This window comes from Schistocerca gregaria, chromosome X, assembly GCF_023897955.1.
Source record: "Schistocerca gregaria isolate iqSchGreg1 chromosome X, iqSchGreg1.2, whole genome shotgun sequence".
NCBI lineage: Eukaryota > Metazoa > Arthropoda > Insecta > Orthoptera > Acrididae > Schistocerca > Schistocerca gregaria.
The window spans coordinates 77,804,986-77,828,401 of record NC_064931.1 but is presented as its reverse complement, the minus strand read 5'-3'; the positions used below and the strand labels follow the sequence as shown (position 1 = coordinate 77,828,401).

Below are 23,416 nucleotides of genomic sequence, written 5' to 3'. Positions count from 1 at the left end.
CTTGGGCATGGGTGTGTGTGTTTGTCCTTAGGATAATTTAGGTTAAGTAGTGTGTAAGCTTAGGGACTGATGACCTTAGCAGTTAAGTCCCATAAGATTTCACACACATTTGAACATTTGAACTTACTAGAGGAGATAGGAACAGTTTGAAAAACTGCTATGCAGTTCACCAGAAGTTTATTTTTCTACAGTGATAGCATCACAAAAATGTTAAATAACATCATGTGGCAAACACTATAGGAAAAAAGTTGTATTTGATATAAAATTTTATTTCTACCATTTTCCAAAATAAACCAAGAATCAAATAATTGATTGACATACATATCTGGAAAAATAAGTTTTTAATATTAGGTGAATTGTGATGCCACCTACCACCAGGTAATCCACATCAGTGACCAGAGTAGTCATTTTCCATTGTGAGACAGCAGAATGGGGTGTTTTGCGGAACTCATGGACTTCAAATGTGGCCAGGTGATTGGGTGTCACTTGTGTCATATGTCTGAGTGTGAGATTTCCATACCCCCAAACATCCCTAGGTCCACTGTTCCTCATGTGATAGTGAAGTGGAAATGTGAAGGGACACACAAAACACAAAAGTGAACAGGCTGACCTCATCTGTTGGCTGACGGAGACCGCCAACAGCTGAAGAGGGTCGTAAAGTGTAATAGGCAGACATCTATCCAGAACATCATACAGCAATCCCAAACTGCATCAGGATCCACTGAAAGTCCTATGACAGATAGGTGGGAGGTGAGCAAACTTGGATTTCATTCTCATGCAGCTGCTCATAAGTCACACATTGTGCCAGTAAATGCCAAACAACGCCTTGCTGGTGTAAGGAGCATAAACATTGGAAGATTGAACAGTCAAAAAACATTGTGTGTAGTGACAAATCATAGTACACAATGTGGTGATCTGATGGCAGAGTGTGGTATGGTGATTGCCCGGTGAACATCATCTGCCAGCATGTGTAGTGCCAACAGTAAAATTCGGAGGTGATGGTGTTACGGTGGCGTCGTTTTTTTTTTTTTTTTTTTTTTTTTTTTTTTTTTTTTTTTTTTTTTTTTCCGTATACGGGGCTTGCACCCCTTGTTGTTTTGCATGGGACTATCACAGCACAGGCCTACAATGATGTTTTAAGCACCTTCTTGCTTCCCACTGTTGAAGAGCAATTCGGGGATTGTGACTGCATCTTTCAACATGATCAAGCACCTGTTCATAATGCATGGCCTGTGGCGGAGGGATTAGATGACAATAACATCCCTGTAATGGACTGGCCTGCACAGAGCTCTGACCTGAATGCTATAGAACACCTTTGGGTTGTTTTGCAATGCCGACTTTGTGCCAGGCCTTGCCAACCAAGATTAATACCTCTCCTTAGTGCAGCACTCCATGAAGAATGGGCTGCCATTCCCCAAGAAACCTTCCATCATCTGATTGAATGTATGCCTGCAAGAATGGAAGTTGTCCTCAAGGCTCAGGGTATGCAAACACCACACTGAATTCCAGCATTGCCAATGGAGGGTGCCATGAAATTGTAAGTCATTTTCAGCCATGTGTTCAGATAATTTTGATCACATAGTGTAAATAGGGGATAATGGGAATTGAGTTAGACTTTCTAGAAATACAGTTATAGGCACTGAAAACAATAATGGCAGAAATATGTAGTGAAATGAAAGACTCAAGAATGTGAAAGAGGCAGGAGAAACCTTGTTGAACCATTAAGACTATGTGGATGCTCCATTGTAACATCTGTGTTTTCCACATATTGAGATGGGAAATAAAATCATCAAAAATGCAAATAAAATTTGGAAAAAAAGGTTTAAATGCTTACCTCTCTGACTGAGTATTATAAATAGTGAATCAGCTAAATATTATAAGCTGCTTCTTAAACATAGCAAGAAGTTGGAATTTACTATGGAAGTCATTGCCAGTGTCAGATGTAGAAGTAACTTCAGCAGTCTCCTGAGGAAGTGTTGGGACCCTTTCTGTGTATGTTGTGTATCAATAACCTTGCAGACAATATTAAAAGTAACCTCAAACTGTTTGTAGATGAGACAGTTATTTGTGATGAAGTAATGTCTGACAGAAGCTGCTTAAATATTCCATCAGATATTGATAAGATTTCAAAGTGGTGCAAAGATTGGCATCCTGCTTTAAATTTTCAGAAATATATTGTCACTGTTGGAATTGCCCAACTCATATGAATATCTGGGTGGAACACTTTGTAGGGATAAGTTCAGTTGTAATTAAAGCAGGTGGTAGACTTCGGTTAATTGGTAGAATACTCTGGAAGTGCAGTTAGTCTACATAGGACATTGTTTACGAATCACTCATGTAACCAGTTCTAGAATTTAGGAATCACTCATGTGACCAGGTCTAGAATATTGATAAAGTGTGTGGGACTCATGTCAAATAGGCCTAAAAGGGATATTGAACATATACAGAGAAGGGCAGAACATATGGTCACAGGTTTGTTTGATCTCTGGGAGAGTGTCACAGAGATACTGAAGGAACTGAACTGGAAGACTCTTGAAGATAGAAGCAAATTGTCCTAAGAAAGTTTGTTAACAAGGTTTCAAGAACCAGCTTTGAGCAATGACTGTAGGAATTTACTACAACCCCCTACATATTGCTGACATAGGAACCATGAGGATAAGATTAGAATAATTACTGCTCACTCAGAGGCATTCAAACTATCAGTCTTCCCATACTCCACATGTGAATGAAAAGGGAAGAAATGTAATAACTGGTGCCATGTGACGTAAACACTGCCGTGCACCTCACAGAGGTTTGCAGAGTATAGAGGTAGATGTAGATGCAGATGTACAAGCATTCCTAAATTAAGTTGTGTGTTGTTGACAACAAGTTTTCTCTCTCCCTCCCTCCCTCCCTCCCTCCCTCTCTCTCTCTCTCTCTCTCTCTCTCTCTCTCTCTCTCTCTCTCTCTCTCTGTGTGTGTGTGTGTGTGTGTGTGTGTGTGTGTGTGTGTGTGTGTATCTATCTGTTTCTGTGTGTTAGAGGAATCACACACATTGACCTCATCCTCTGTTTATCCTTAAGTGTACACCATAAATGTTTACATGATTCTTTGAAAACCAGTGGATTTAGATAAGTTTGAAATGGTGAAAACTGCAACACCTGCTTCAAAATGATTTATTAATCACAACTAGTATCATGATGTTATAGTCACATCTTCAAGTAACAAACTGTTGACCCAAAGAAATAACAAAAATTATAATTATCTTAGAACAGGAATTACCAAATTAATGTAATGTCAGTTAGGTCCACCCAGTTAACTGTGCAGTCTAACACACTGCTTTCCTGGCAGGAAGGAGTGCCAGTCCCCCGCACAAATCTGCCTGGCAGATGAGTGTCAAGGTCTGGTGTGCTGGCCAGTCTGTGGGTGGTTTTCCGTCTGCCTCAGTGAATGTGGGCTGTTTCCCTGTATTCCGCCTCAGTTAGATTATGTCGGCGATTACTACGCAAACAATTTCTCCATGTACATGTACACCATAATTACTCTACCACATTAACATTGGGGTTACACTTGACTGGTGTGAGACGTTGTGGGGTGGTAGCCTGTTGTGGGTTTATAAACCACTGAGGGCTACAGTGGGGATGAAGCCTCTTTGTCATTTCTACCTGCCCAGTTCCATACAATACAATGTCAGTTAGCAAGTGAGGTATATGGATCTTTCAATACATAATGTCCTTAAAATCTCCATAAGGGTAAATGAGGGAAGTTCACTACCTTTTTTCACTACCAGGTGATTTTTAAGTTTGAAATCATTCACCTTATGCTTATTTTGCGTAAATAATTTGTGAGGATCCTTCCACCGTCATGTTGATGATCTTTGTAGATGTATTTGTATTGTTATGAAACAATATGTAAAATAAATAAACAAAAATAATCAGTCTTTGAAAATGTAAAATAGAATGGATAAATTTAAAAATATACTTGCCATGTGGTGGTAGGAAAAAAACACATATAAAAGATATTGAAATGCACAAGTTTTCAGGGCTAGTGGCTCCTCCTGGCCAGAGGGTTGAAGGGAAAGGAAGAGGGATGAAAGAAGTAGTTAGCAATGTTCAGGAGATCGAGAGAGTTGTGGAAAAGTAGCCCACAATGTCAGGTCAAGGGAGACTTACTGGAAGGGATGAGAAGGAATGAGTGATTGTTGGTGTCTGCACCAGATAAGATTTGAAAACCTGGAAATTTAGAGGTTGACAGTAGGATCATAAGCAAGACACAGATTACTGAAAAATCATTGTGCAAGAGTCAATAAGAGTGGAAAGCTAAGTGCATTGTATGTGGTAAACAGGTGAGGGAGATAGGGTTAATTTGATTGGTTGGAAAATAAGAGATATAGAAAAATAAAAAGGAGTGATGGAAAGGAATAGTTACTGAAAAAATGCTGAGTCCATAGAAATTAATCTAAATTTATGCCAGGTCAGTGATGAGAAACAAGTTCATGTTGTAATGCCAGTCCCCACCTATGGAGTTTTGAGAAACTGCTGTCAGGAGAGAGAATCTAGATAGTATGTGAGGTAAAACAGGTATCAAGGTCATGATTGTTATGTTGTAAAGTGTGCTCCACAACAGAGTTTTTTACCATTATACATCCTCTGTCTGTACCATTCACCTTAGCTGATAACGTCATGGTAGTCATACCAGTATGTAAGGGCAAACAGTGTTTACATAATAGCTGGTACACAACATGTGTCAATTCACAGGTGACTCTCCCTTTGGTAGTATTCATTTGTCAGTTATAGGGCTGCTACAGATGGTGGTAGCAGGCTGCATTTGACAAGTCTTGTATAAGAGATGTCACATGGGTAGGGGCCAGTCAGCCTAGTTGAAAATCAAGTTTCCCAGGTCATCACATCCAATACTGTTACCACTGATCCCTCCAAGAAAACAACATAGGATTTCACCTCTTGTCAGTCAGTACTATCCTGTTCTTAAATGTATTCATCAGCTGCTTTGACAAGGCTATGACTGCCTAAAACTGTGCCCTGAAATGAGATCCATTGTGTTGACATTTTGTCCACCACACATAGAGCAGGTTGTGCAATGTTTTGTAGTAACCTGTGTCTTACTTATTACCCTACACCGTACGTTGAAGATCTCAAGTTTCAAATCTTGTCTGGTGCAGCCACCAACAATCAGTTTTCCTTCTGATCCTGTCCAGTAAGTCTTCCCAGACCCATGGTTCTGAGCAACTTGTCTGTGACTATCTCCATTTACTAAACTCTGCAAGTCTTATTCCCTTCATCTCTCCTCCTTTCCCTTCAACCTTTCAACCAATATGTAAAATAAATTTTACAAATGTGGCAGTACTGACCATCCTTGTCAAATATGTTACAGTACCCAGTGAACCTGCAGACATAAAGGCTCTTATAATGGATTCAAGAACAATTCTAGTCTCTTGGAGACCTCCAAACTACCCAAATGGCAGAATCCAGAAGTACAAAGTGTATGTGAGATCACTGGATGGAATAGGTTTGGTTAGTATGGTGCAATTTGATTTCACTGAAGTATAAATATTTTTGCTGACATAGCTTATACTATGTACACCAGAAATTGACTATCAAACCTGCTCACACCAGTAACATAATGAAGTCAGTTTTGTTGCTTTCTGAGTGATACTCAAAATTTTTCAGATTTACATTCTGTATTTCTGTCTGTTGCTACATTTGTAATTGCATTGTTATTTAATTCAAAGTTGAATCCTCTCTATGATTACTTACAGATTTTATTCTACAACTACTTTTTTAACCAGTGGAAGTTGTGCATTAGCATTTAACACTTGTCACACATTTTGTATTTGTTTTACAAGAAAAGTATATACCATATACATAGGATGACAGCTACAACATTCGGAATTCATTTTTCAGCTTTGAATATAATCACCATTTTTGACAGTTTTTATCCAACTCGAAACAAGAGAATGTATATCTGAGTGGTCAAAATTGTGGCACTGGTTCCTGACCTAAAAGGTCATCATATTTCTCATAAAAATTTGCAATATGTGCATTACTCTAAATAGCTCATGCTGAATTATTCCTTGTTGCATGAAAGGACTGTAGTAAATGGGCATCAAACTGCAATATCCTCCATTCATTAAATCTGTATCCATGATAACAAATATCACCCATTTATTCTTGAAATGTTAAGCCAAAAGCAGCATCTTAATTACAGTTATTTACATCTTATAATTTACATCATTTGACTTTAAGGTCATTAACTATAGAGCAATAATTGAAAGAAATTGAAAAATTATGAAAAAAAGAAAAGTGAGGCAAAAAGCTGTTGTAGGATTTAAAAAGAATCATTGTGATTTTTATTTGGAAATGTTGTGGGAGCCTTAAATCAGAAATGTTGGGGCAGGATTTGAACAGTATCCTCCTTCTTACAAATTTATTATTGTGTGCATCACTCATTAGAAAGCATGTTAATTGTATTTTTATATTTATGGTATCAAGAAGAAACTTAGTTTCTCTCCTTTCTATCTAGTACTCTGAGTACCATTTGTCTTATGGATATGATATCTATTTGTTTATTGATTAATATGTAATCTTACACTCTAGGACAAGGACAGCTTTGACATTCCTGCTGAGCAGACCTTTTACACTATCACTCATTTAGAGTTGCACCACCGTTATGAATTCTGGGTGTCAGCATTTACAGCAGTTGGAGAAAGTGCTGGGTCCAGACATATCGTGCAGGCTCCAGCAAGTCATGTACCTGCACAAATAGCATCTTTCACACAACAGGTGATAGCTGTACTTCATGAAGACTTGCACCTGTCTTGCAATTATGTTGGAGAACCGGCACCACTTCGCCACTGGAGAAAGAAGTAAGTATTTGTTTCTGTGAGTAACATATGTTTCAGAATGTATTGAATCATTTGACAAACAAAAGAAATGAGAATACTTGTAATAATGGATGTCTGCTGACACTTATCCAAGAGAGGACAAGATTCAAAAACTGTCAGTTTAGATTTAACTGATTTGGTAAGTTTCATACATTTTGTGCCTCACAAACTAAATATAAACAGAATTACACAATACTCAAATATTTGACAGTTACCATTCAGTATTTCTTCAAAGGTAGATTAGTATGATACTAAAAGAATAAGCTTCTCTCATTGGTCTGTGCAGAGTACATGTTGTTACATTATTAGTGGGAATATAAAAGTCTAATTTAACCATCTGAAATTGCATTCTCAGCCGGCCAGTGTGGCCAAGCGGTTTTAGGACGCTTCAGTCTGGAACCGCGTGACCACTATGGTCACAGGTTCGAATCCTTCCTCGGGCATGGATGTATGTGATGTCCTTAGGTTAGTTAGGTTTAAGTAGTTCTAAGTTCTAGGGGACTGATGACCTCAGCTGTTAAGTCCCATAGTGATCAGAGCCATTTTGCATTCTCATGTAATTAAATCAAGGGTATCCAACGAGTTTACTGAGAAAAGTGGTGCAGTGGTAATCCATTTCATGGTTGTTCAAACCCCATCCACCTACCCAGAGTTGGGTTTTCTGTAATTTCTCTAAATCAACTGATGTGAATGATGGGACATTTCCTTTGAAAAGACATAGCCAATTTAAGTCCCCATGCTTCCCCAGCTAGAATTCATACTCTATCTCTAGTGAAACTGTTACTGACAAGATAATAAGCCCTGATGTTCCTCCTAGCAAGTTAGGAAATAAAGCTAGAAGATATTCATAAATATTATTCATGTACTGAAAATTAAACATCTGAAATAGACATAAAAATCAGATTCATTCAGGAAATCCTTTTGGAAATAAAAAGAAATAAATAAAAAATTAGTGACAAATGCCACAGATTCATAGTCATTAAAGTGAAGTAAGAGAATAAATGTTAAAAAATAAAAAATAAATGTTTGTTTAACTGTGATGTCAAGAATAACACTTTTATTGGGTATGAAATTTAATATCTGATGTTGATTAATTAAATGAATATTTTAACAGCTTTTATTTTTTTATGCTGGAGCATATCATAAAATTTGAACAAAATATGTTTTGGCAGCTATATTTGCAAGGGTAACCCAAGGTTTAAATTTGACAGCATGAACATGCAACTCCTTCCAAAATAGCCATGAAATTGGCCTTTAGAGCAGATGTGACTGCACCAGTAATGTCAGATCTTACCAGCTTGGCAAATTATTGTGCATTCTTGGAAACTGGACTGCAGAAATCATAGCTCAATAGCTGCATGTTGCTTTGTGATGATAAATGATGCATAAATGAACATACCAAAAATAAATAAACTAGCCATTTTCTTCAGAATCTTATACAAAGTAATCTGGGCAAGCTTTGGTTGTCTTCTTTGTCCTCAGACAAAAGTTAAGCTACTTGATGACAGTGTTGTACACCATATGAAGGGACTATCCTTGTGGGATTTTAGGAAGGGTGTCAGGGCAGGTATACTGTAACTATATTTTACTTTGTGCTGGCTGACATATTGCTAATGGCTTTGTAAGGAAGGGACAGAGGACAGGTGGGGACTTAACCTTTAACTAACATGGTGCAGTCTATTTGACCTTGCACTTTTGTGAACGTTTGCAATTTAGCCAGTTCCCTACCCATTATCATGGCTGTCGGCTTGTTAGCTTTGAGTTTAATTGTGAGTGGACTGGCAGTGCATGTGGTGTTATCCCAGAGCTTCTAGACTGTGAGTGACATCCTTCTGAAAATCGCTCACAGTCATTGTGACCATACTACGTTGTTTGTGTAATTTCTTCTACAATTTCTTTCCTTACATATTCTCAATATATTCCATTTCACAGCTTTTGAAATATGGCAGAACCTAGTAATTCTAAAGGTAAAGAACCTGATGCAAGTAGCAGACAATGCGTGAATGCTTCAGATTGAAACATTGAGGAAACTGTGAGCAGATGGTTGGAGAAATCAGACAGTAGTGACTATGATGATAATCCTGAAGAAACTGAACCCATTGTGAGGGAGCATGACACACTGTCAGAACAAAGTGCAACAGAAAATTACTCTGATGAAAGTAGTGAAAGTAGTGATCAATGTGCTGAGCAACAGAGAAGCAAGAATCAGTACAAATGGGCCAAAGCACTTCCGATCCGAGCTGTTGGAACTCCTCATCATAACATCATCATGAAATTTCCATCCACCATGTTGACTACAGGGGATCCAAAAGTCCCATTTTCATTATGACATTTCTATTTTGATGGCAAAGTTCTCAATTACATCCTACTATGGACAAATGCTAAAATAGATTGCATCAGGTGGAAGTGATATGACAAAAGCGAAGCTGAACTTCAGAACCTGGATTTGGATGAACTTTTGACTTTGCTAGGATTTCTGATATGTTCTTCTGTCTTTAAATCCAATCACGAAAATGTAAATTATATATTTGCAACTGATGGTTCAGGTTGGGAAATTTCAGACGTGTCATGTCTAGAAACCATTTCCTAATGCTGTTGAACTGCTTATGGTTTGATGAATTTTGAACCAGAAAAGAGGGTCTCAAAGTTGACAAAATGACAGCAGTCTCATTTCACTGTAAAAAAATTTTTGAATATTCCCAAAAATATTTCAATATAGGCACATGTGCTACTTTAAATGAGCAACTAGTTTCCTTCCATGGTAAATGCTCATTTTTGGATTACATGCCAAAGAAGCCTGGTAAATATGGTTTAAAAATAATGTTCTTGTGTGATGCAAGAACCAGTCACTTTTATAATGGGTATATGTACACTGGAAAAGGCTCTGATGGCGATACTTTGCCAGACAATGATAAGAAACTGTAATCGCAACATTACTGCTGACAATTTTTTCAGCTCAATACAGGCTATAGTTAGTTAAGGAAAAGACAATTGACTTTTGTTGTAACTCTAAAAAAGAATAAGAGAGAGATTCCACAAGCCTTACAACCAAAAAAGCATAGACCAGTTGGTTTGTATTTGTACGGTTTTACGCAAGGTACCACTCTGTTGTTGCCTGTGCCAAAGACAAACAAAGCAGTTCTTCATGTCTCTTCCATGCATTATAGCCCCACTGAGGATTTGACTTCTCAGAAACCAGAAATGATATCATACTAAAATGCCACTAAAGGAGGTGTCGATGAACTGGACAAAAAGTGCCCCATGAACTCCTGCTGTCAAAGAACTCAACGTTGACCAAAGTATTTATTCTACAGTAATTGCATTTGTTCTTCAGAAGAGTGGATCAGATGAAGCTCCTGTCAACAGAGGTATCTTCTTGAAATAGCTGGCCTGTAGTCTTGTGCTGAAATATATGCAAAAACAAGCTCAGAACCCACAACTTCCTCAGGAGTTACAACTAATGACCTGCCGGATTATAGGCCCGATGCTCCAACAGAAGAAGTAGTGGAAGCAGAATTAGGTCCTAGGAATAGGAAAATGTACAGAATCTGCCTAACCAGTAAGATAAGGAAGAGTTTGCATGTTTGCTACATCTGCAAGAGACCAATGTGCATGCAGTACTGTTCCCAGGTCTCCAAGCACTGTTGTGAAAAATTGTGATTTGGAGGGCTCTGATTTTTCATGAGGTACTTTTTCAGGTTAAAAATGTTACATTTTTTGTTTCATTAGTTCTTTAAGAAGAAATACAAAATCTATCAAAGCATTAATTTCGTTATTTGCCAATGATTAACATATAAATGTATTGTTTACAAGATGTGCAGTAAACATATCGGAATGCCAGTTTATCAGTAATTATTTAATGTTAATGTTTTGTATTTTCGTGTTTATTTGCAATGTATTAAAGACTCTGTCATATGCAAAACAGAGAATTTCAAAGGGATTGAAATTGTTAACATAACATCCACCTATAATTAAGAGGTCAGATTGACTGCACCACGGTGTTAGTGTCCCATGTTTGCCACTACATTAGTTAAAGGTTAATCTTGACAATGTTACCAACTGTGATGACTGCAAAACAGTGCCAAAATCTCTGCCACATGTAGGGAATGGCATGATCTCCCATGGAAAGATTGGCAATCAAGCAAAGTCAAGTTTTTTAATATTAACTAAACTCACAATGTTTTATGTTGCATTCACCAATGATGAATCTGTATATTTGACAGCTATTTTTGGAAAGGAATAAGAATTTTGTAATGAATAAAAGGTTGAATTGGGTTGATTTGGGAGAGGAGACCAAGCTGCGAAGTCATCGGTCTCATCGGATTAGGGATGGATGAGGAAGAAAGTCAGCTGTGCCCTTTCAAAGGAACCATCACAGCATTTGACTGAAGCGATTTAGCGAAACCACGGAAAACCTAAATCAGGATGGTGGGATGTGGGATTGAACCGTCATCCTCCTGAGGATAAAACGTCTGTATCCCAGAAACTTGAGGAGAAAGTACACCCTTTTCTCCCTTATTGATTCTCATGGTTGTATTATAGTTTATTAACTGACTTTTAGAATAAAACTTTTGTTCTCAAGAATGACCTGATGTATTTCTGAACTTTCTGAATGATTATACTAATTATCTTCTGCTAGTATGAAGAAATTCTTCACTGAGTGTGAATGTTATTAGTTTTAAATTCTTTGCAATTGTCCATAGTCAACACCACATATTGATTTCTTTAGTAGAGGAATTAATAAATTAATGCATAAAAGATCCAAGTGTTAGAGTGTGAGAGCAAAACTTGACTACCTAATTTGTCAGTTGTTTCAATGTTTGACTTTTTAACATAAGATTTATTATTTTGATGGAGTACTGAAATCTCTTTATTTTACAAATCACATTTCTAGTTTTAAGGTATCATGTACACTTGTTTCTCAAGTATCTTTCTGCGGTTTTCACTGTTAATAGGTACGTGTAGAGTTCTTCTTCCATGTTATTGTTCACATTTATACTTGTAGGGACCCAGATCATGTCAAATCCATCTATTCTTTGGAAAGAGCTACGTCAACTACAGAAATGAATGTGAACTCCTGTAGAAACAAAGAGTGATTAATTTATAAAACAATGGAAAATCCAGGATAGAATGTAACGATATTCCCATTCCAGCAATATATATCCCTCTATTCCAATAACACAGACAGTCTTTTTACTTCTCTCCTTTCCCGCTACCCCCTCCCCCATCCTACCACTCCTCCACATACCGTCTAACCTCTCGACTGCACCTAACAGCTCTACCCTCTCTCCACCTTGTCCCTGCATGCTCCCCAGCAGCACTTCATCGTCCCCCACTTCTACCCTGCTATCCCTCCCCCTCCCTGCCCCAGCCTCCTCCTTACCCTTACCCAGTTGCCTCTCCCATCATCCATTGCTGTTGCTGCTTATAGTGTGACTTCTGCTGCCAGAGGCTATGGTCATGTGTGGGTGAGTTGCATTTGTGTGCTAGTGAGTGTATGTGTGTCTATTGTCTGTTTGTGACAAAGGCTTTGTTGGCTGAAATCGTATTTTGTTACAGTCTTTTTGTTGTGCCTATCTGTGACTTTCATAGTGATTAATTTATAATAGTCAGCTACATATTGGACCTCTCTTGCATGTGTTTTACCTGTTTCACTGCAATTTTTGTTAGTTTCTGTTGCTGTAATTTGTCGTTATGTCTCAATAACTTTTTGATAAAATGAGCTTGTAATGAGGTGCTCACAGACCATGAGCTTCAAACAGAAAGAAAAACATCAGGAACATGATGTGGCTATAGAATTACCATTCCAAACCTATTACAATCACCCAGTGTTATATTTTTTAACTGCAAATTTGACATAATAGTTTATATTACCATGTAAGACAAAGTATATGACTTTGCATTAGTTGTAAGAACATTACTACTAACGATAAAATGTAACTCTCTGCCAATCAGTGACAAACCAGTGCAAGACAGCAGTGTGAAAATTAATGATGAATGGCAGCTTTACATCAGCTCAGTAAGACCTTCACATGCTGGAAACTACACATGCTCTGTGGAAAACAGATTTGGGAAAGATGAGATAACATATTATGTGAAAGTTCAAGGTAAATTGAAAAACCACATTTTTGTGTGTGTAGAAACTTAACACATCATTTTAAAATATCTTGGAGAATAGTAATTTCTTTTCTGTTTGCTTGAATAATGGTATATCTTGATCTCTTTTTCATGCACATCAGGAAACAGAAATAAAGGAAGTAAGTATTTTTCTTTTCCAATGAACCTGCAGTTTTTATTACTTCTGCTATTGACTGTCTATTGTACAGCTTGTCTGGCATCATTACTTATAAGTAATATCTCATCTAAAATCTTCAGGGCTCACCGGTACTATAACTTAAGTGGAAAATGAACATTTGTTAGGCATTTGCCTGGGAAGCACTGGCAACACAGTGGTTCTTAAGTTTCTCTTGGCATATTAATTGGTTGCACAGTCCACAGGTGTACTGTTAGTTAATAGTGTCAATTGAACCTCAGTTTCTGGCTTTCAAATGGCTAGGGCACACCAGATTCTGTGCCATTGTGGCAAGACATATGTTGAACAAACAGTGTGCATTATTGTTGCTGGTCTTCTTGACAGTGATTTTCACACTTGGCTGATGTATCTTGCCAAGTCTGTAGTCACAAAACACTGTTTGTCTGGGACTCACATAACTACAGCACCAGAATTTTAGCACAAATATTGAAATACTAATACAGCATTGTTACAGACACACACCAGGGAAGTTTCGTCAACTGGAACTGCAGCTGTAGTCCCACCAAGGCTCGATATCCAGCAGTGGGTCCAATTAAGAAGTCATCCAGCAAACATAACTAGCTGGCAGCCAGGGAAGATGAAGTGCCTACATCCATGTTTCTAGAGCCAGGGCTCCACACTGAGTGTCATCAACAACAGCTGCCAACACAGTCACCTCGTTGGTCTCCAATGTAAGCCTTTGGATGTTGATTGCATAGGGAGTGGCCAGTAAGGGCTGGGTATGTAATGTAAGGTGGCCATTCACACCCAAGTCAGTCTGTCAGCTTACCTAATTATAGCAGCATGTCTTTTCATCAAAACAGTGTGCATAATAATGGACTAGCAGTAAATCTGTGGACTTTTCGATCAGATAGCAATGTTAGTTTCAACATACGATGTTCGCCTTTTTTGGGAACTCTAGCTGAAATTTATGGACACTGCACAGCAGATGAGAACTAATGCAACTGGATAAAGTTATTTGTGAGGTTGTCAGGGTGATGTGAATGTCCAAAAAATCACAAGTGACCTTTCTCACAGGAAGATTAACTCCTAAACAGTTATGGATACTGTTTTCTGGATAATGAACATTCAGTAATCTTTTTTTTAATGATCTCTTCATAAGACACTGAATATAGTAAAGAACATTTACAGTCACACAGTTTTGACTGCAAGAATGATGGAGAAAAAGGTATTATGTAGCACAGCTTTATCATAGAGAAAGACAAGGCACACATTTAGGAGAAAAGAACTCCACACTTGGTTAAATTTTGTTACTGGAAAGTGAAGTTAACCCTAGGAAGAAGTGAGTTACAAATCCACATATGCAGATTAAGATTTAGGTTTCCTAGATTCCTTAAATTGAAGGCTGAAATTCCTATTGAGAAAAGACTGAGAGAAAATTCATGTCCTGAGTTGTGTTCCACCCCTAATAACATCTTTATCGGTGGATCATTATACCCTAATCTTTCTTCCTACCACCATTTTGAAACAGAAATAGTTATTGGATATTATACATATAAACAATTGTTCACTACAGTTATAATATACTACAAATAGTTCAACTTTTGACCTATTCCTTAAACCTATGATATTTCACTGTGTCAATGTCCATACAAAAACTTGAATGTAAACTGTTAATGTTTTAGGATGTTTGCTTGCTAGAAGATGGTCATATGGCTGAAATCAGTCTGAGAATAAAAAGATTACCCTAACTGGTTTTTGGGGCAAAATGTCATTCATTGTGCGTATCAAGACTTCATAAAGACTGAAAATGGTCATTTGGCTGAAATCAGTCTGAGAATAGAAAGATTACCCTAACTGGCTTTTGGGGCACAATATCATTCATTATGTGTATCAAGACTTCATAAGGACTGAGGGACTGTTGGCTTAATAAGCCAGCTACTGCTCACCTTTTATGTTGGCAGACTGCTTCACAGTTTCAATCACCTCTCATGTTTTTCTCTTGATAGGATATGGCTTTCTAGTTAGTAAGCAAATTTCTCAGAAGTGTATATTTTTCCTGCACTCATTATGATGTTCTTCACTAATAACTTTCTGTTTTATCTGCCCATACTTCAAGCTGTCTTTGTAGACTCCAGGTGTGTGCAGTGTGCCAATAGCATCCTTTGTGTAGCTTGTCACATCTCTGATTTTGTTGCTGTTTCTGTTGGTTATCTAACCCTTTGAACACACATTCCAGGTGCTAAATGGCAACCTGAAAATATATGTCATTCTTAGCAGACACCATTGATATGGAATTATTTGTATATTCAGCTTCACGAACAGAGAAATGATTGTTAGCTAATATGAGAATACAGGCTTTCTGACTGAATTTTAACTGCTGTCATTTTTCTGGTTTATCAACTGGATAAAAAACATAAAGGTACAAGAAGCATAAGATATGCAGTGATCATCACTGCTGTCACCGTCTACATCTATGTATATACTCTACAAACCACAGTGAAATGCATGCCAGAGGGTACTTAACATTGTACCACATGTTAGAATAGCATCCCAATCCAACTGCATATGGATCATGGAAAGAATCACTGGTTAAATGTCACTGTGTGCTAAGTAATTGCTCTAACTTCATCTTTGTAGTTCTTAAGAGAATTATGTATAGGGGATTATAAAATTCTCTCAGTTCTTCATTAATAACAGCTATAATTTGCATAAATGCACTGTGAAATGGTGTGGCCATTGATTGCACTAAAACAATATTATGTGTCTCAGCCACAGTATTTTTTGCTTCCACATTGTGGCTTTAACCATTTTCAAAAGCTACAAAAATACATAAATGGCTATCAGTGAAGTAAAACCAAAGGATGAACATTACACAGTGAAATAAAGCAGTCATCAGAAATACATAATATCATTCATGTGTAATAAACCAAATAGATCTGTCCAGTTTGAATACAACCTTATGCAAGCAAGTGCAAAGTGATTTTTATACTACAATGATAGTGTGAAGCGAAGAAAGCTGCTAGGTTGCATTGCAGCAACGATTTTGAAATGTACAATTAATGAAAATACTAAGCATTAACAGAAAATAATTTTTTCTTTGGTTCAGCTATTACATAATAGAGCTAATTTTACGTTATACACTCATGGAAATGGAAAAAAGAACAAATTGACACCGGTGTGTCAGACCCACCACACTTGCTCCGGACACTGCGAGAGGGCTGTACAAGCAATGATCACACGCACGGCACAGCGGACACACCAGGAACCGCGGTGTTGGCCGTCGAATGGCGCTAGCTGCGCAGCATTTGTGCACCGCCGCCGTCAGTGTCAGCCAGTTTGCCGTGGCATACGGAGCTCCATCGCAGTCTTTAACACTGGTAGCATGCCGCGACAGCGTGGACGTGAACCGTATGTGCAGTTGACGGACTTTGAGCGAGGGCGTATAGTGTGCATGCGGGAGGCCGGGTGGACGTACCGCCGAATTGCTCAACACGTGGGGCGTGAGGTCTCCACAGTACATCGATGTTGTCGCCAGTGGTCGGCGGAAGGTGCACGTGCCCGTCGACCTGGGACCGGAGCGCAACAACACACGGATGCACGCCAAGACCGTAGGATCCTACGCAGTGCCGTAGGGGACCGCACCGCCACTTCCCAGCAAATTAATGACACTGTTGCTCCTGGGGTATCGGCGAGGACCATTCGCAACCGTCTCCATGAAGCTGGGCTACGGTCCCGCACACTGTTAGGCCGTCTTCCGCTCACGCCCCAACATTGTGTAGCCCGCCTCCAGTGGTGTCGCGACAGGCATGAATGGAGGGACGAATGGAGACGTGTCGTCTTCAGCGATGAGAGTCGCTTCTGCCTTGGTGCCAATGATGGTCGTATGCGTGTTTGGCGCTGTGCAGGTGAGCGCCACAATCAGGACTGCATACGACCGAGGCACACAGGGCCAACACCCGGCATCATGGTGTGGGGAGCGATCTCCTACGCTGGCCGTACACCTCTGGTGATCGTCGAGGGGACACTGAATAGTGCATGGTACATCCAAACCGTCATCAAACCCATCGTTCTACCATTCCTAGACCGGCAAGGGAACTTGCTGTTCCAACAGGACAATGCACGTCCGCATGTATCCCGTGCCACCCAACGTGCTCTAGAAGGTGTAAGTCAACTACCCTGGCCAGCAAGATCTCCGGATCTGTCCCCCATTGAGCATGTTTGCTACTGGATGAAGCGTCGTCTCACACGGTCTGCACGTCCAGCACGAACGCTGGTCCAACTGAGGCGCCAGGTGGAAATGGCATGGCAAGCCGTTCCACAGGACTACATCCAGCATCTCTACGATCGTCTCCATGGGAGAATAGCAGCCTACATTGCTGCGAAAGGTGGATATACACTGTACTAGTGCCGACATTGTGCATGCTCTGTTGCCTGTGTCTATGTGCCTGTGGTTCTGTCAGTGTGATCATGTGATGTATCTGACCCCAGGAATGTGTCAATAAAGTTTCCCCTTCCTGGGACAATGAATTCACGGTGTTCTTATTTCAATTTCCAGGAGTGTATAAAACAATGTAGGAATTCAGTGCATATGATCAGAACTATGTGATGCTATTGTATAATTATGTGTGACATAATGGACAGTTATTACAAAACTATGAACTGTGAATGATATACAAACCAGTTTCTAAAAAGAAGGTATCTGAGACCAAAAACATTGCTGAGAATATATAAGTAAATGTAAAACAAATTATGGTGTTATATGCAACTCAGAAAGCATACATACAGGGTGTTACAAAAAGGTACGGCCAAACTTTTAGGAAATATTCCTCACACACAAAGAAAGAAAATGTATGTGGACATTTGTCCGGAAATGCTTTCTTTCCATGTTAGAGCTCATTTTATTACTTCTCTTCAAATCACATTAATCATGAAATGGAAACACACAGCAACAGAACGTACCAGCGTGACTTCAAACACTTTGTTACAGGAAATGTTCAAAATGTCCTTCGTTAGCTAGCATACATGCATCCACCCTCCATCGCATGGAATTCTTGATGCGCTGATGCAGCCCTGAAGAATGGTGTATTGTAGCGCAGCCATCCACAATACGAGCACAAAGAGTCTCTACATGTGGTATCGAGGTTGTGTAGACAAGAGCTTTCAAATGCCCCTCATAAATGAAATTCAAGAGGGTTGAGGTCAGGAGAGGGTGGAGGCCATGGAATTCGTCCGCCTCTACCAATCCATCGGTCACCAAATCTGTTGTTGAGAAGCGTACGAACACTTTGACTGAAATGTGCAGGAGCTCCATCATGCATGAACCACATGTTGTGTCGTACTTGTAAAGGCACATGTTCTAGCAGCACAGGAAGAGTATCCCATATGAAATCATGATAACATGCTCCATTGAGAGTAGGTGGAAGAACATGGGGGCCAATCAAGACATCACTAAATATGCCTGCCCAAACTTTCAGAGAAAATCTGTGTTGATCACGTGATTACACAATTGCGTGCAGCATCTCGTCAGCCCACACATGTTGATTGTGAAAATTTACAATTTGATCACGTTGGAACGAAGCCTCATCCGTAAAGAGAACATTTGCACTGAAATGAGGATTGACACATTGTTGGATGATCCATTTGCAGAAGTGTACCCGTGGAGGCCAATCAGCTGCTGATAGTGCCTGCACACGTTTTACATGGTACGGAAACAACTGGTTCTCCCATAGCACTCTCCATACAGTGACGTGGTCAATGTTACCTTGTACAGCAGCAACTTCTTTGACGCTGACATCAGTGTTATCGTCAACTGCACGAAGAATTGCCTCATCCATTGCAGGTGTCCTCATTGTTCTAGATCTTCCCCAGTCGTGAGTCATAGGCCAGAATGTTCAGTGCTCCCTAAGACGCCGATCAATTGCTTCGAACATCTTTTTGTCAGGACACCTTCGTCCTGGAAATCGATACAAATGTGCCACACCACGGCTATTGCCCTGTGCTAATCCGTACATCAAACGGGCATCTGCCAACTCTGCATTTGTAAACATTGCACTGACTCCAAAACCACATTCATGATGAACACTAACCTGTTGATGCTATGTACTGATGTGCTTGATGCTAGTACTGTAGAACAATGAGTCGCATCTCAACACAAGCACTGAAGTCAGCATTACCTTCCTTCAATTGAGCCAACTGGCGGTGAATCGAGGAAGTACAGTACATACTGACGAAACTAAAATAAGCTCTAACATGGAAATTAAGTGTTTCCGGACACATGTCAACATAACATCTTTTCTTTATTTGTGTGTGAGGAATGTTTCCTGAAAGTTTGGCCATACCTTTTTATAAAACCTTGTAATTTGAAAAATGTGTAAAAATATAATAGGGACACGTGCAGTAAAACCTAATCAGAAACATAAGGTAAAACAATGACGAAACAACAGAAAGTTCAAGTACAGAGACAGAAAACTCTAGTAAATGTAAATATGTACACTCCTGGAAATGGAAAAAAGAACACATTGACACCGGTGTGTCAGACCCACCTTACTTGCTCCGGACACTGCGAGAGGGCTGTACAAGCAATGATCACACGCACGGCACAGCGGACACACCAGGAACCGCAGTGTTGGCCGTCGAATGACGCTAGCTGCGCAGCATTTGTGCACCGCCGCCGTCAGTGTCAGCCAGTTGGCCGTGGCATACGGAGCTCCAGCGCAGTCTTTAACTCTGGTAACATGCCGCGACAGCGTGGACGTGACCCGTATGTGCAGTTGACGGACTTTGAGCGAGGGCGTATAGTGGGTGCGGGAGGCCGGGTGGACGTACCGCCGAATTGCTCAACACGTGGGGCGTGAGGTATCCACAGTACATCGATGTTGTCGCCAGTGGTCGGCGGAAGGTGCACGTGCCCGTCGACCTGGGACCGGACCGCAGCGAGGCACGGATGCACGCCAAGACCGTAGGATCCTACGCAGTGCCGTAGGGGACCGCACCGCCACTTCCCAGCAAATTAGGGACACTGTTGCTCCTGGGGTATCGGCGAGGACCATTCGCAACCATCTCCATGAAGCTGGGCTACGGTCCCGCACACCGTTAGGCCGTCTTCCGCTCACGCCCCAACATCGTGTAGCCTGCCTCCAGTGGTGTCGCGACAGGCGTGAATGGAGGGACGAATGGAGACGTGTCGTCTTCAGCGATGAGAGTCGCTTCTGCCTTGGTGCCAATGATGGTCGTATGCGTGTTTGGCGCTGTGCAGGTGAGCGCCACAATCAGGACTGCATACGACCGAGGCACACAGGGCCAACACCCGGCATCATGGTGTGGGGAGCGATCTCCTACACTGGCCGTACACCTCTGGTGATCATCGAGGGGACACTGAATAGTGCACGGTACATCCAAACCGTAATCGAACCCATCATTCTACCATTCCTAGACCAGCAAGGGAACTTGCTGTTCCAACAGGACAATGCACGTCCGCATGTATCCCATGCCACCCAATATGCTCTAGACAGTGTAAGTCAACTACCCTGGCCAGCAAGATCTTCGGATCTGTCCCCCATTGAGCATGTTTGGGACTGGATGAAGCGTCGTCTCACGTGGTCTGCACGTCCAGCACGAACGCTGGTCCAACTGAGGCGCCACGTGGAAATGGCATGGCAAGCCATTCCACAGGACTACATCCAGCATCTCTACGATCGTCTCCATGGGAGAATAGCAGCCTGCATTGCTGCGAAAGGTGGATATACACTGTACTAGTGCCGACATTGTGCATGCTCTGTTGCCTGTGTCTATGTGCCTGTGGTTCTGTCAGTGTGATCATGTGATGTATCTGACCCCAGGAATGTGTCAATAAAGTACCACGGCCATATAACCCAGAAGAATTATCAACAACAGTACCATTCAGTCGTGAAAGCCTTCATTGAATGATTAGAAGACTCTACGGGGAGAATGTCTCGAAATCAGTTAGACTTCTGGAAGTTTAACGTAAGGAATATAAGAATTCCATGGACCATGGCCATATAACCCAGAAGAATTATCAACAACAGTACCATCCACTCGTGAAAGCCTTCATTGTTAGATTAGAAGACTCTACGGGGAGAATGTCTTGAAATCAGTTAGACTTCTGGAAGTTTAACATAAGGAATACAAGAATTCCATGGACCACGGCCATATAACCTGGAAGAATTATCAACATCAGCTGATCTAGCTCCATATTGATCCTCCTGATAGAGCTCTTCAATTGGGGCCGATCATACTGCATGAAAGCAGGGAACCAAGCCAACATTTGTATGGTTTGTTGCAGATGCCATTTTTACCAGGTCACAATATTGTAGCCCTGATTCCTATCAATACTGTTTCCTGCTCCACCCACAACCACAACATGATCCTGCTTTGTAAAACCCTTGCACAATGATCCTACATCCTCTATCACTTGGCTAAGATATGCACTGGACTTGAAAATACTTTTGACCTGGTACCTGTCATGCAATTTTTCCTGAATGATGTGGCCCATACCTCTTCCATGGCTACTAACTAACAACAGAACTTTCCTTCTACTTTCTACTTTTTTGCAACAGTTGGTTTCCTAGTAAAAGTCTGTTGAGTGCTAACTACACTTACATCTACTTGAGCCTCTTCCTTAGTTGACTGAGGTATCAAGGTAAATCTATTGTTTGTGCCAATGATGAGACTGCCAGATACTGTTCTCTTTCGTGACACCTGTTCCTTGCTCCCACTCCCCCTTAACCTCATCCGTTCCTCCCTAGCACTATGCAGTTCCGCCTGAAGAGCTCTAATCTTCCGCTATTTTCCTATCCCTTGAACATAACCTGCAATACCATGGAAGAGACCCCTTTACTTCCCCAATTCCCATGCCACTACATTCACCCCAATGTAACCATCTGCTACAACAGCTGCACAGAACCCCAGAACTGAATTTTCTACAGCAGCTCAAACACTTCTTGCTCATGGTTGTTTACAATATTTTTACAAAATTTATCTAGGCAATAACAGTAATACTCTATTAACTACAGGTCACAAGAGTCACTAAAGTTATGTGGAGCACTAATATACATGTATACTATTAATATAGTAATGTAATGCAGTTAAACTAACGTCAAAAATCAAAACTTGTATACCGGAAAAATTAGGGCTAAGATCGTGTATGCGTGATATGTACTTTACACGTTTTGAAGGGAAATAAAAGATATAACTTAAAACCTTCAATTCCTTGAGTAGCTACGCCACTACTAAATATATGTGTAATGGAAAGAAACTAAATTCTTCACTTAATTCTTAAAGAAATGTCTTAAATTTGATGTAAACCAATGTCTAAAGTACGCGGGTAATGGCCCTTAGGATATGTTTTTGTTTTTTTCGAGAAATACTTTGAAACAAGTGAAACCTTCAATAGACAATATAAAACAGACTCCAATTAACTTCTTTGTGGTGTAATGTTAATTTAATTGACAGATGAACACTTGGAAAATGTTTGTTAATGCTTAGTATTTCATTAATTATGCATTACTTTTCTATTTCAAAAATTGTGTTGTATCACAATGCAACCTAGCAGCTTTCTTCACTTTACACCATCACTGTACTGTAAAATCAATTTGCATGTGCTTGTTGTTGCTTAATGTTGACTAGATAGTTCATATTCATGTTGGAGAAATCCATTCAAGTTAATATGCATGAGTGATATTATATGTTTCTGGTGAGTGCTTTATTTTACTCTGTAATTTACATCTTATGGTACTACCACAATATTCCTTCACTAATACCAGTTTATGTATTTTTGTAGCCTTTGAAAATGGCAATATCCAAAATGTGTAAGGTATAGTGCACAAATAAATAATGTGGCCAAGACTTACCAAAGTGTTTCAGTTGTCTCTTAATGCTGGTTCTTGAAACTTTAAAAATAGGCTTTATGGGATAATTGTCATATTTATATTCAGGCAACTGCCAGTTATGTTTTTCAACACTTCCAAGATGCTCTTCCTTAGGTCAGACAAACCTATGAGTTTTTGCACCACCTTTATTTATATACATTCAATATAACCAGGTGGTTTCATTTATGTAACTTTTTTTTGGCCCCTCACACTTCCCAGTTTTCTGAGGGGGGATGCAAAGATGATTTTTATCTAGTCTCCTTTGTAGACTAATTGTATTTTCCAAGTATCTTGCTAATGAAAAGAAAGTGTCCCACCTACCTTACTTCTGGTTGAGCCTATGTGAGCATGCCTTTCCATATCCCTACAAAGTGTTAAACCAAGGTATTTGTA

The 23,416-nt window shown here is 40.0% G+C and overlaps 1 protein-coding gene across 1 annotated transcript in view; it reads left to right on the top strand.

The window, feature by feature from the left end:
- LOC126298390 (Down syndrome cell adhesion molecule-like protein Dscam2) overlaps window positions 1–23,416 on the top strand; it is a 206,124-nt gene that overhangs the window by 85,461 nt on the left and 97,247 nt on the right. Inside the window, exons 7-10 of the mRNA XM_049989697.1 lie at window positions 5,371–5,510; window positions 6,594–6,862; window positions 12,836–12,987; window positions 13,120–13,137. Of these exons, the coding sequence (XP_049845654.1) occupies window positions 5,371–5,510; window positions 6,594–6,862; window positions 12,836–12,987; window positions 13,120–13,137 (579 nt within the window). The remainder of the gene's footprint in view (window positions 1–5,370; window positions 5,511–6,593; window positions 6,863–12,835; window positions 12,988–13,119; window positions 13,138–23,416) is intronic.